The sequence below is a fragment of the Tachyglossus aculeatus genome, chromosome 3 (assembly GCF_015852505.1).
Source record: "Tachyglossus aculeatus isolate mTacAcu1 chromosome 3, mTacAcu1.pri, whole genome shotgun sequence".
Taxonomy (NCBI): domain Eukaryota; kingdom Metazoa; phylum Chordata; class Mammalia; order Monotremata; family Tachyglossidae; genus Tachyglossus; species Tachyglossus aculeatus.
The window spans coordinates 22,535,381-22,550,298 of NC_052068.1; the positions used below are offsets into that span (position 1 = coordinate 22,535,381).

General features: G+C 45.2%; 1 protein-coding gene across 1 annotated transcript in view; it reads right to left on the reverse strand.

Annotated features, from left to right (window-relative positions):
* The window catches only part of HPSE2 (heparanase 2 (inactive)), a 709,452-nt gene that overhangs the window by 43,341 nt on the left and 651,193 nt on the right, over positions 1-14,918 (reverse strand). The window contains exon 10 of the mRNA XM_038744163.1: positions 11,263-11,408. Coding sequence (XP_038600091.1) covers positions 11,263-11,408 — 146 coding nt within the window. The remainder of the gene's footprint in view (positions 1-11,262; positions 11,409-14,918) is intronic.

Here is a 14,918-nt window from a genome sequence, read left to right on the forward strand (position 1 = left end):
CAATCAATCAGTCAATCAATTGTATTTATTGAGCACTTACTGTGTGCAGAGCACTGTACTAAGAGCTTGGGAGAGTACAATAGCCCAAGCTTTGCTCTCTCAACTAGTTCAAACAGGAGGAAATTCACTTTGATGGATATCAGCAGCATAGCCTAATGGAGAGAGCATAATAATAATAATAATAATGATGGCATTTATTAAGAGCTTACTATGTGCAAAGCACTGTTCTAAGCACTGAGGAGGTTACAAGGTGATCAGGTTGTCCCACGGGGGGCTCACAGTCTTCATCCCCATTTTATAGATGAGGTAACTGAGGCTCAGAGAAGTGAAGTGACTTGCCCAAACTCACACAGCTGACAATTGGTGGAGCTGGGATTTGAACCCATGACCTCTGACTCCAAAGCCCGGGCTCTTTTCACTGAGCCACGCTGCTTCACCATGCCCAGCATGGGCCTGGAGATCAGAGGACTGGGGTTCTAGTACCAGCGCCACCACTTGAGTGCTATGTGATCTTGGGAAAGTCACTTAACCTCTCTGTGCCTCAGTTTATTCATCTCTAAAGTGGGGATTTGATGCCTGTTCTCAGTCACGAGCCCCAGGTGGGACAGGAACTGTGTCCAACCTGATCATCTGTCAAGTACCCCAGCACTCAGTATAGTGTTTGTTACACTAAGAGCTTAACAGATGCCATGGTTATTCTTAGCAGTAGCAGTATTATTATCATCAGCAACAGAAATTTAATAGAGTCATCATCATCATCATCATCATCATCATCATCATCAATCGTATTTATTGAGTGCTTAATGTGTGCAGAGCACTGTACTAAGCGCTTGGGAAGTACGAATTGGCAACATATAGAGACAGTCCCTACCCAACAGTGGGCTCACAGTCTAAAAGGGGGAGACAAAACCAAACATACTAACAAAATAAAATAAATGGAATAGATATGTACAAGTAAAATAAATAAATAAATAGAGTAATAAATATGTACAAACATATATACATATATACAGGTGCTGTGGGGAGGGGAAGGAGGTAAGATGAGGGGGATGGAGGGGGGACGAGGGGGAGAGGAAGGAAGGGGCTCAGTCTGGGAAGGCCTCCTGGAGGAGGTGAGCTCTCAGTAGAGTCAAAAATTAAGGTGTTGCATGAAGAGAAACAAATTCCCAATTGGGAAAAGAGAGTTTCATTGTGTTAATAACAAGCAACGGGGAGCAGATCCTTTACATTCTGATGGACAAATCCTGTAGGAAAGGAAATAATTTCTCATTCAGGTTCGACTTCCCCCCAATTACTCTAATGATGGGCATTGATATTGGTTTGGATGGGAGCCCTTTTGGGGAATCCCCGTAGAAAAAAGAGGGGATTTAGTCTGAAGGTGAAAACCGGAGATGTGACATCAACAACGATGCCTCTATTAGCCAAGACTAGAGGATGGTTCTTCTGCTGAGGCTACACTGGATTTCCCACCATTGGGAACCAGCAACTTGTCTGCATGGACACACTTGCTCTTCCAGCTGCTTGGTCTAAAGGAGTCAATCAATCAATCAATCGTATTTATTGAGTGCTTACTGTGTGCAAAGCACTGTACTAAGCGCTTGCACTGTACTTAGCACTTAATTGTCCTCTGGAATAAATGGGAAGTGAAGAATGAGAGGGAAACTTATGGTCACTACACAATACTAGGAGGAGAAGCAGCATGGCTCAGTGGAAAGAGCTTGGGAGTCAGAGGTTGTAGGTTCTAAGCCCGTCTCTGCCGTTTGTCAGTTGTGTGACTTTGGGCAAGTCACTTAACTTCTCTGTGCCTCAGTTACTTCATCTGTAAAATGGGGATTAAGATGGTGAGCCCCACGTGGGACAACCTGATTACCTTGTATCTCCCCCAGAGCTTAGAACAGTGCTTGGCAGATAGTAAGCCCTTAACAAATACCATCATCATTATTATTATCACTAGAAGAAACTGCCTCTCCAAGCTGCTTGACAACCTTCCTTCAAAGCCCTACTGAGAGTTCATCTCCTCCAGGAGGCCTTCCCAGACTGACCCTCGTTCCTCTCCCCCTCCTCCCCCTCCCCATCCCCCCGCCTTACCTCCTTCCCCTCCCCACTCCACCTGCATATATGTATATATGTTTGTACGCATTTATTACTCTACTTATTTATTTATTTTATTTGTACATATTTATTCTACTTATTTTATTTTGTTAATATGTTTTGTCTTGTTGTCTGTCTCCCCCTTCTAGACTGTGAGCCCGCTGTTGGGTAGGGACCGTCTCTATATGTTGCCAACTTGGACTTCCCAAGCGCTTAGTACAGTGCTCTGCACACAGTAAGCGCTCAATAAATACGATTGAATGAATGAATGAATGAATGAACCTTCCTACTTCCCTTCCATTATTCCCTGCAGAGGTCAATCAATCAATCAATCAATCAGTCGTACTTATTGAGCGCTTACTGTGTGCAGAGCACTGTACTAAGCGCTTGGGAAGTACAAGTTGGCAACATAAGGTCAAACCAAGTCAGAAAGGGTTGATGCCTTTAAACGGGCAGAGAGAGTTTTTACTTTGCCCACGATGGAACAGGCTAAATCATCTCTCCCTGGGTCCCTATAGCTGGGATGGAGATTGCACCAGGACTGCAGGGGCTAGAGATTTTCACAGCTTGGTAAGCTTGGCCCAGTGCTGAAGTATTTTAGCGAGAAATTAGGTTCTCAGAAGAATGTTCATCCTCTTCCTTCCCCTTCCTTTCATTCATTCATTCATTCAGTTGCATTTATTGAGCGCTTACTGTGTGCAGAGCACTGTACTAAATGCTTGGGAAGTACAAGTTGGCATCATCATCATCATCACCAATTGTATTTATTGAGCGCTTACTGTGTGCAAAGCACTGTACTAAGCGCTTGGGAAGTACAAGTTGGCAACATATAGAGACAGTCCCTATCCAACAGTGGGCTCACAGTCTAGAAGGGGGAGACAGAGAACAAAACTAAACATACTAACAAAATAAAATAAATAGAATAGATATGTACAAGTAAAATAAATAAATAAATAAATAAATAAATAAATAAATAAATAAATAAATAGAGTAACAAATATGTACAAACATATATACATATATACAGATGCTGTGGGGAAGGGAAGGAGGTAAGATGGGGGGGTGGAGAGGGGGACGAGGGGGAGAGGAAGGAAGGGGCTCAGTCTGGGAAGGCCTCCTGGAGGAGGGGAGCTCTCAGTAGGGCCTTGAAGGGAGGAAGAGAGCTGGCAACATCTAGAGATGGTCCCTACCCAATAGCGGGCTCACAGTCTAGAAGGGGGAGACAGACAACAAAATATATTAACAAAATAAAATAAATAGAATAAATATGTGCAAGTAAAATTAATAAATAGAGTAATCAATCTATACAAACATATATACAGGTGCTGTGGGGAGGGGAAGGAGGTAAGGCGGGGGGATGGGGAGAGGGAGAGGAAGGAGGGGGCTCAGTCTGGGAAGGCCTCCTGGAGGAGGTGATCACCTTGTAGCCTCCTCAGCGCTTAGAACAGTGCTTTGCACATAGTAAGCGCTTTATAAATGCCATCATTATTATTGGTATTACCAGGTGGCGGAGCCGGGATTTGAACCTCTGACCTCTGACTCCAAAGAAGATACCTTTAGGGAGCAGCTGGCCTAGTTGGTAATGGTTCCCCAGGAATGTTTGAAGCCTTGGCCACATCCCGAGATCAGCTAGCCTTTTTACAATCAATCAATCAATCAATCGTATTTATTGAGCGCTTACTATGTGCAGAGCACTGTACTAAGCGCTTGGGAAGTACAAGTTGGCATCACATAGAGACAGTCCCTACCCAACAGTGGGCTCACAGTCTAAAAGGGGGAGACAGAGAACAGAACCAAACATACCAACAAAATAAAATAAGTAGGATAGAAATGTACAAGTAAAATAAATAAATAAATAAATAAATAGAGTAATAAATATGTACAACCATATATACATATATACAGGTGCTGTGGGGAAGGGAAGGAGGTAAGACGGGGATGGAGAGGGGGACGAGGGGGAGAGGAAAGAAGGGGCTCAATCAATCAGTGGTATTTATTGAGCATTTACTGTGTGCAGACCATTGCACTAAGCACTTGGGAGAGTACAATAGTAAGTGCTGAGTGCAGTGCTCTGCACACAGTAAGCTCTCAGTAAATACGATTGAAAGAATACAACAGAATGGGTAGACATTTTCCCTTTCCACAAGGAGTTTACAGTCCAGAAGTCGTGGGAGGCATTAAAATTAATTACAGATACGTACATAAGTGATGTGGGGCTGAGGGGGCGGTAGATAGCGAGGCAGCATGGCTCAGTAGATAGAGCATGTGCTTGGGAGTCAGAAGGACCTGGGTTCTAATCCAGGCTCTGCCATGTGTCTACTGTGTGATCTTGGGGAAGTGACTTAACTTCTCTGTGCCTCCGTGACATCACCTGTAAAATGGACGTGGAATCCTACTCCCTCATACTTGGACTGTGAGCTTCATGTGGGACAGGGACTCGTGGCTCAGTGGAAAGAGCACCGGTTTGGGAGTCAGAGGTCATGGGTTCAAATCCCGGCTCTGCCGATTGTCAGCTGTGTGACTTTGGGCAAGTGACTTCAATCAATCAATCAATCGTATTTATTGAGCGCTTACTATGTGCAGAGCACTGTACTAAGCGCTTGGGAAGTACAAGTTGGCAACATATGGAGACAGTCCCTACCCAACAGTGGGCTCACAGTCTAAAAGGGGGAGACAGAGAACAACACCAAACATACTAACAAAATAAAATAAATAGAATAGATATGTACAAGTAAAATAAATAAATAAATAGAGTAATAAATATGTACAAACATATATACATATATACAGGTGCTGTGGGGAAGGGAAGGAGGTAAGATGGAGGGATGGAGAGGGGGACAAGGGGGAGAGGAAGGAAGGGGCTGAGTCTGGGAAGGCCTCCTGGAGGAGGTGAGCTCTCAGTAGGGCCTTGAAGGGAGGAAGAGAGCTAGCTTGGCGGATGGGCAGAGGGAGGGCATTCCAAGCCCTCTTCACTTCTCTGGGCCTCAGTTACCTCATCTGTAAAATGGGGATTAAGACTGTGAGCCCCCCATGGGATAACCTGACCACCTTGTATCCTTCCCAGCGCTTAGAACAGTGCTTTGCACATAGTAAGCGCTTAACAAGTGTTATTATTATTATCATTATTATTATTATTATTATTATTATTATTCATCAATCGTATTTATTGAGTGCTTACTATGTGCAGAGCACTGTACTAAGCGCTTGAGTAATAATAATGATATTGAATGAATAATAATAATTATTATTATTATTACCTACCCCAGTGGTTAGAACAGTGTTTGGCACATAGTAAGTGCTTAACAAGTACCATAGTCATGATTAAGTCCTTAAGGGGTACAGATCCAAGTGCAGATCCTTTTGGCCCATAAATCGTCCCAGGGAGAAGTGTCTGGGTTGTATTTTTCCCACCTCTGCTCCATTCACTGCTGCTCACGGTATTCCCACCAACGGCAGTTCTCCGTGTCTGGAGTTTATCTTCTCTGGCCGTTCCTTCCCCATCTGACATCCTTCCCCGGTTGCCGTGGGGGATGGGAGTGGGAGGGTTGGGGTTGTGGCTGTCCTGGGTGGAAGAGGTGGAGGACTTCAGGAAGGCCTCCAGATCCCACACGATCTCTGCTCACGCCAAACACTCCCCTTGACGCGGAGAGGGGACGCTGGGCGCGGAGGCCCGGCCTGGAGCCTGGCCACCTCGGGTTTAGGCAAACCTTCCTGAAATCAGGCCTTACCCACGGTCTCCGAGCCCGTTTCAAACTTCTTGGGTTCGGCAAGTTGGACCCCGTTTTGCCAAACATTTTTCCCCGTAATTCTGAAGCCCCTGTGAATTTGAAGGGAAATTTAATCCACATGTCTCTGATTCATTTACACTTAACTCATCAAAATACGGTTTTGTAAGAGTCATTGGATGTCCAAGAAGCCTCAGGAATCTTTTTTATGAGCCGTTTTGTTGTGGTGTTGGTTTTTTCTGAGAAGCAGGAAGTCGTGTTTGGCCAAGACTAGATGAAACTGAACCCCAAAAGGTTTGAGTTTTCTTCAAGATTCATTGGGATCCAGGAGGTTTTGAACTTGTCTAAGGGCCCCTCCACTTCCTCAGAAACATACGTTATCTCACCAGAATGGTTCGTGTCTCGGGATTTTTTCCACCCAGAATCCCCTTTTCCCTTTCTGAGGGGTTCTAGGTAGACTGCGTAAACTTATGTTGCCAACTTGTACTTCCCAAGCGCTTAGTACAGTGCTCTGCACACAGTAAGCGCTCAATAAATACGACTGATGATGACTGGTTCTCATCCCTCCAATCCAGAGTGGCAATCAGAGAGCATTCCTGGGAATCAATCAATCGTATTTATTGAGCGCTTACTGTGTGCAGAGCACTGTACTAAGCGCTTGGAATTGGCATGTGCCTCTCTATTTTTGATAAATCAAGCGCTATTGCTGTATTGTGAAAGGCAGTGCGACTTACCCACCGTTATATAGTAAGTCAGTGTCTTCAATATTATATTCATTCATTCATTCAATCATATTTACTGAGCGCTTACTGTGTGCAGAGCACTGTACTAAGCGCTTGGGAAGTACAAGTTGGCAACATATAGAGGCGGTCCCTACCCCACAACGGGCTCACAGTCTAGGAGGGGGAGACAGACAACAAATCAAAACAAAACATGTGGACAGTGCCGCCCCCCTTTTAGACTGTGAGCCCACTGTTGGGTAGGGACTGTCTCTATATGTTGCCAATTTGTACTTCCCAAGCGCTTAGTACAGTGCTCTGCACATAGTAAGCACTCAATAAATACGATTGATGATAATAAGCCAGTGCTAGAACTAAACCCGTTTACTCCACAAGACAATGTGTCCCCCACCACATCCCCTGGTCACTAGCATCTCCATTTTCTGATTCATGCTTATCTGAGGAGCAGGTACTAAGCTGGTTTCACCATTCATTCATTCAATCCTATTTATTGAGCGCTTACTGTGTGAAGAGCACTGTACTAGGCGCTTGGGAAGTACAAGTTGGCAACATATAGAGGCGGTCCGGAAGATCAGAAAGTCTTAAGCGTTTGTCTCCTAATGCCCTATTGTCCAGATTAAGGACAAGTGTTAAAAGAACTGTAAACTCCCTTCTAGACTGTAGGGAATGCTTCTGTGTATTGTTATACTGTACTCTCCCAAGTGCTTAGTACAATGCTCCACACACAGTAAGCGTTCAATAAGTACGATTGAGAATTGAATGAATGAATAAATGTGAACAGGGAACGTGTTTTACCACTTCTTCTTATATTGTACTCTACCAAGCACTTAGAATAGTGCTCTGCACACAGTAAGCACTCAATAAATACCATTGATTGATTGATTGATTGACTCTCAAGGACTGGGCTTGTTTTTTTGTCTGTCTCCCCCTTCTAGACTGTGAGCTCGTTGTTGGGTAGGGACTGTCTCTAAATATTGCCGACTTGTATTTCCCAAGCGCTTAGTACAGTGCTCTGCACACAGTATGTGCTCAATAAATACGATTGAATGAATGAATGAATGAATGAACAGCGGGGACCCAATGGGGTCACCTGCAGGCCCTTCATGGCTCAGTGGAAAGAGCCCGGGCTTTGGAGTCAGAGGTTATGGGTTCAAATTCCGGCTCTGTCAATTGTCAGCTGTGTAGCTTTGGGAAAGTCACTTAACTTCTCTGGGCTTCAGTTACCTCATCTGTAGAATGGGGATTGAGACTGTGAGCCTCCCATGGGACAACCTGATCACCTTGTAACCTCCCTAGCACTTAGAACAGTGCTTTGCACATAGTAAGCGCTTAATAAATGCCATCATTATTATTATTATTATTTGATAAACACCTCCCTCCAGAGCACTGCTCTAGACTGTTAGCTCGTTGTGGGCAGGGAATGTGTAGGTTATAATATTGTCCTCTCCTAACTGGTTAAGCACAGTGCTTTGCACACGGTTACCACTTAATAAATCCGATTGACTGACTGACTGCTGGAGTAGAACTGACCTGAACTGCTACGTGAGAAATGGTGGAGCCATTAGAGCTGAGGCTAGTGAGCAGCTACAAGACACACGAAGTGGCCAAAGGACTTTGCTTTAAAGAGGGAAGGGGTCCTGTCTTCCAAAAGATCATTTCCATCATGGTCACTGGCCTGTCAAGGCCTGCTTAACAATGAGGAGAGTTATTAAGTCAACACAGAGCTGACAAACTGCAGGATCTAAGTTAGACACTCACTCAAATCTGTTCCGGTCTCCTGACCAGGCCTCCTGCCTATCCTAGAGAAGCAGCGTGGCTCAGTGGAAAGAGCCCGGGCTTTCGATTCAGAGGTCATGGGTTCAAATCCCAACTCCATCAATTGTCAGCTGTGTGACTTCGGGCAAGTCACTTAAATTCTCTGTGCCTCAGTTCCCTCATCTGTAAAATGGGGATTAAGACTGTGAGCCCCCCATGGGACAACCTGATCACCTTGTAACCTCCTCAGTGCTTAGAACCGTGCTTTGCACATAGTAAGCACTTAACAAATACCATCATTATTATTATCCTATCGTTACTCTGGCAGGGAGTACTCTTTCTTTCAATTCTCTTTTTCTTCCAGTTGGTTCATCTCTGGACTGTAAGCTAATCTCTGGACTGTAAATTCATTGTGGGATGGAACGTGTTTGTACAATTCCACTGTATTGTACTCTCCCAAGTGCTTAGTATACTGATCTGCACACAGTAAGCGCTCAATAAACACCACCGATTGATTGGTTCCCTGGAATGGGCCAGTTGAAGAAATGACCTCTGTGGCAGGTTGTGCCCCATGGGAGGTTGTGTTGGTAGTGGTGGTGCTGAGGCACTGAGTGTATTTTTTCTCTTTTATGGATGAGGTCCAGCTTTTTTGTAGTTATCCCAGAGACTAGCAGGGGCAAGGAGGACAGTGGCTCCTTGTCTGGAGATCAGATAACGTGAAACTAAAGCCATGAAGCAGTCAGTCCTTTCAGATACGGGGTAGGGCTTCCTGTTGAGCAGGAGGGATGTTGAAAACCAGCAGGAATGTGACAACCCTGACTGTCCTCATTGACAATAGGTACTTGTGTCTGCAGACAAGACAACTGACCCCAGCCCCCTGGCTCCTCCTCTAATGGTTCACTGACAGTCTTATCACAGAGAAATGAAATGGGATGGGCCTCCCCTCTTATCAGGAGGGGAAGGAGTTGGGGCTGCTGGGTAACCCGACCTTCGAGGGCCTTTTGTCCTTCTCCCTCCTGATCCCTCCGATAGGGAGATGTCTCCAACCCCAATATCCTCTTCATTTTCAGAGATTCTCTGTCTCCTCTCTAGGAGGATGATCATCCGATCACATCCCAGAATAAGATGGGGGGCCAGGCAGGGGGCTTCTTCAGGGGTTTGCCAGGCAGGAATAATTCCCAGGATGGGTTTCTAGAAATAATAATAATAATGGTGGTATTTGTTTAGCGCTTACTATGTGCAAAACACTGTTATAAGCACTGGGGGGGCGGCTACAAGGTGATCAGGTTGTCCCACTTGGGGTTCACAGTCTTAATCCCCATTTTACAGATGAGGTAACTGAGGCACAGAGAAGTTAAGTGGCTTGCCCAAGGTCACACGGCTACAAGTGGCGTCATCGCCTGCCTTCAATGTGGGGCTTGTAGATTTATTCATTCATTCAGTTGTATTTGTTGAGCATTTACTGTGTGTAGAGCACTGTACTAAGTGCTTGGAAAGTACAATATAGCAATAAAGAGAGGCAATCCATGCCCACAATGGGTTTACAGTCTAGAGTCGGGGGAGACAGACAACGAAACAAGTAAACAGGCATCAATAATAATGAATAGAATTATACAAATATACATAAGTGTTGTGGGGCAGGGAGAGGGGTGGAAGAGCAAGCGAGTTGAGGTGACTTGGAAGGGAGGGGGAGCTGAAGAAGAAGGGGCTTGGTCTGGGAAGGCCTCTTGGAGGAGGTGAGCCTTCAGTAGGGCTTTGAAGGGGAGCAGAGTGATTGTTTGGTGGATTTGAGGAGGGAGGGCATTCCAGGCCAGAGGTAGGATACGGGCCAGGGGTCGGCGGCGAGACAGGTGAGATCGAGGCACGGTGAGAAGGTTAGTACCAGAGGAGTGGAGTGTGTGGGCTGGGATGCAGTAGGAGAGAAGGGAGGTGAGGTAAAAAAAGGGGCAAGGTGATGGAGAGCTTTGAAGCCAATAGTGAGGAGTTTTTGTTTGATATGGAGGTTGATAGGCAACCACTGGAGATTTTTAAGCCCTGAACGATTCTGTAGAAAGATAATCCAGGCAGTGGAGTGAAGTATGGACTGAAGTGGGGAGAGGCAGGAGGTTGGGAGGTCAAAAAGGATGCTGATACAGTAATCCAGTCGGGATAGGATGAGTGACTGTACTAAGGTGAAAGTGGTTTGGATGGAGAGGAAAGGGCGGATCTTGGCGATGTTATGGAGTAGAGGCATTGGGCGTGCACTTTCTAAACTTTTTGAGGGCTATCCACTGGGAGAAGTCTTGGTTGGATGGATTTGAAAAGCAGATTTAATGGAATCGCTCAATGTAGAAGCATCGTGGCCTAGTGGCTAGGACACGTGCCTGGGGGTCAGAAGGTCCTGGGTTCTAATCCCGCCTCTGCCACTTGTCTGCTGTATGACCTTGAGCAAATCACTTCACTTCTCTGGGCCTCAGCTCCCTCAACTGTAAAATGGGCATTAAGACCGTGAGAGCCCACATGGGACGGGGACTGCGTCCAACCTGATTTGCTTGTATCCACCCCAGCACTTGGTACAATGCCTGGCTCATAGAAAGCACTGAACAAATACCACAATTACTATTGTTATTAGAATGAGATCCTAGGGCACATTTTTCAGGTTCAGGAGAGGAGCAAGGAGATTGATCCTGAAGGACCCATGAATGTTCCCCAGAACCTCATAATGGCTGTAGCGTTGATTTCCTCCTTCTAGACTGTGAGCCCATTGTTGGGTAGGGGCCGTCTCTATATGTTGCCAACTTGTACTTCCCAAGTGCTTAGTACAGTGCCCTGCACACAGTAAGCACTCAATAAATACGATTGAATGAATGAATGAATGAATTTCTGGGCCCTTGCTTGAAGCATCCTGCAGTGGGAGGGGGAGAAAGGCAGCTGGAAGCTGTCCTGCATCGGCGCCTCGACCGGGAACTTACTTATAGTGGCTGGTGCAGTGAGCGTAGATCCTTAGCTTGTCCCGGATCACCCTGCCGGGCCGGGGTTTCCTCTGAAGACCGGCAACGTGCACCGCTAACACCTTGGGGCCGATCAGCCGTTTGTACAGGAGAGACAGCCAATAGTCCTGGAGAGAAAGGGAAGCAGGGAGGGAGGGAGGCAAAGGAGTGACTTTTCATCCACTGAAGGTCAACCAGTAGGATGGAAACCCCCAGTGAGAAGGGCTTTATACAACTGTATGAGAAGCAGCGTGGCTCAGTGGAAAGAGCCCGGGCTTGAGAGTCAGAGGTCATGGGTTCTAATCCCAACTGTGTGACCTTTTGTAAATCACTTTACTTCTCCGGGCCTCAGTTACGTCATCTGTAAAACGGGGATTAAGACTGTGAGCCCAATGTGGGACAACCTGATTACGTTGTATCTCCCCCAGCGCTTCGAACAGTGCGTGGCGCATAGTAAGCACTTAACAAATGCCATCCTTATTTTTATTATTAACTGTAAACCCTTGGCAAAGCAGCCTGAAGTAGTGGATAGAGAATAGGCCTGCGAGTCAGAGGTTATGGGTTCTAATTCTGGCTCTGCCACTTGTCTGCTGTGTGACCTTAGCCAAGTCACTTTACTTCTCTGGACCTCAGTTATCTCATCTGTAAAAAGAGGATTGAGTCTGTGAGCTCCCCGTGGGACAGGGACTGTGTCCAACTCATTTTGCTTGTGTCTACCCTGGCACTTAGTACAGTTCCTGACACATAGTAAGTGCTTAACAAATACCACAATTATTATTATTATTATTATTCTGACTCCAGTCCCTTCCAGAGGGAGCCCATCGAGGAGGAATATCTCATGGAAGTTTTTTGTCAAAATAAATGGAAAATTGGATATGCTAAAGAAGGATGCTGGAAATGCCCAATTCATATTTTTATTTTTCCACATCACTCCTCTGAGACTTGGCCCCCCATGTTAAGGTAGGATGCAACAAAGAAAAATCAGTCTAATTACCATGTGGTCTGCCCCAGGCAGATGTGGGTTAAGCAACCTATAGGGTCTGGGGACTTGGACTGTAAAGTTGTGTGTGTGTGTGTGGTATGTTATGTGTGTGTTGTGTGTGTTAGGACGGGGCCAGGTGCTGTTGGACATCTCCAAAATAAGTGCTCAGTGTTCCTGGGCCAGCTGTCAGAGCTGGTCAGCTCTTGATTCCACACCAGATGAAAATAGGTGTGGAATCAATCAACAGTGGTAGTTATTGAGGCACTTACTGTGTGCATTCCATTCAATCATATTTATTGAGCACTTACTGTGTGCAGAGCACCGTACTAAGCGCTTGGGAAGTACAAGTCGGTGACATATAGGGATGGTCCCTACCCAACAACGGGCTCACAGTCTAGAAGGGGGAGACAGACAACAAAACAAAATAGGTGGACAGGTGTCAAGTCGTCAGAATCAATAGAATTAAAGCTAAATGCACATCATTAACAAAAGAAATAGAAGAGTAAATAGGTACAAGTAAAATAAATAGAGTAATAATCTGTACATACATATATACAAGTTCTGTGGGGAGGGGAAGGAGATAGGGTGAGGGGGATGGGAGCACTTGGGAGAGTACAATAAAGTGGAGTTAGTAGACACATTCCCTGCCCAAACGTGTTTTTTTTTTATAATAGCATTTATTAATCAATCAATCAATCAATCAATCATATTTATTGAGCACTTACTGTGTGCAGAGCACTGTACTAAGCACTTGGGAAGTACAAGTTGGCAACATAGAGAGACAGTCCCTACCCAACAGTGGGCTCACAGTCTAGAAAGTGGGCTCACAGTCTAGAAATTAAGCGCTTACTATGTGCAAAGCACTGTTCTAAGTGCTGGGGGGATACAAGGTGATCAGGTTGTCCCACGGGGGGCTCACAAACATTGTGGAACTGCAGAGGCTCTAAGCAGCCAGGGACATGCTCCATTATCCATTATCTTGTACATATTTATTACTCTATGTATTTATTTATTTATTTTACTTGTACATATCTATTCCATTTATTTTATTTTGTTAGTATGTTTGGTTTTTTTCTCTGTCTCCCCCTTTTAGACTGTGAGCCCACTGTTGGGTATGGACTGTCTCTATATGTTGCCAATTTGTACTTCCCAAGCGCTTAGTACAGTGCTGTGCACACAGTAAGCTCTCAATAAATACGACTGATGATGATGATGATGATGATTATCCAACCAGTTCCACTTCAGAAGGATTTTCTTTTTTTAAGTTAAAGACCAGAAAGAGCCCCTTCTTCATTATGAAGCAGTTACCCTAAAAAACTTTGAGAACTTTTGGTGTTGGAAGTGACCCGCTAGGAAACCACATCAGTTGATTCAGCGGCTCCCAAGGCTTATTTGTCCATGTGAAGGGTGTGAGGGGAAGCAGAGAATTCTGTGAGGTTTCTCAGATCGATATGCTTTCCAAAATACAAAGGTGATAGGCTCCTGGGAGAGAGGGACAGAGGCCAAAGGCCAGAGGCCAGAGTTGTAGAGTGTTGTGTCATCCCAGCAGTTGCCATTAGCATTGGCACATTTAATTATTACCATCCTCAGCACTTGTGAAGATGGGCAAATTTGATTAACAGTCCAGTTTATTCATATTCCATTGCTTGTAAATTCGACTTTAAGCTCCTTTATGGACAGGGACTGTGTTTGACTTCATTTGTACTTTTCCAAATGCTTAGAAACGTCCCTTTTTTCGAGCACTGTTCTAAGCACTGGGATAGAGACAAATCGATCAGGTTGGACGGAATCCCTGCCCACAAAGGGCTCACAGTCTAAGTAGGTGAAAGACCAGGCATTGAATATCTACTTTACAGTTGAGGAAACTGAGACGCAGAGAAGTTATGTGACTTGCTTAGGATCACACAGTAGACAAGTGATGGAGTCAAGCTTAGTACACAGGTCCTCTGACTCCAAGATCAATCAATCAATCATATTTATTGAGCGCTTACTGTGTGCAGAGCACTGTACTAAGCACTTGGGAAGTACAAGCTGGCAACCTATAGAGACAGTCCCTACCCAACAGTGGGCTCACAGACTAGAAGGGGGAGACAGAGAACAAAACCAAACATAGATCTGTGCTCTTTTTACTAGGCCATGCTGCTTCCTAAGGAGATGCTCAGAGAAGAAGCGTGGCTCAGTGGAAAGAGCCCAGGCTTTGGAGTCAGAAGTCATGGGTTCAAATCCTGACTCCGCCACTTGTCAGCTCTGTGACTTTGGGCAAGTCACCTCACTTCTCTGAGCCTCAGTTACCTCATCTGTAAAATAGGGATTAAGAGTGTGAGCCCCACATGGGACAATCTGATCACCTTGTAACCTCGCCAGCGCTTAGAACAGTGCTTTGCACATAGTAAGTGCTTAATAAATGTCATTAAAAAAAAGAACATCAAAACATGACTGAAGTTTATGTTTATTCATTCATTCATTCATTCATTCAATCATATTTATTGAGCACTTACTGTGTGCAGAGCACTGTACTAAGCGCTTGGGAAGTACAAGTTGGCAACATATCATCATCATCAATCGTATTTATTGAGCGCTTACTATGTGCAGAGCACTGTACTAAGCGCTTGGGAAGTACAAATTGGCAACACATAGAGACAGTCCCTACCCAACA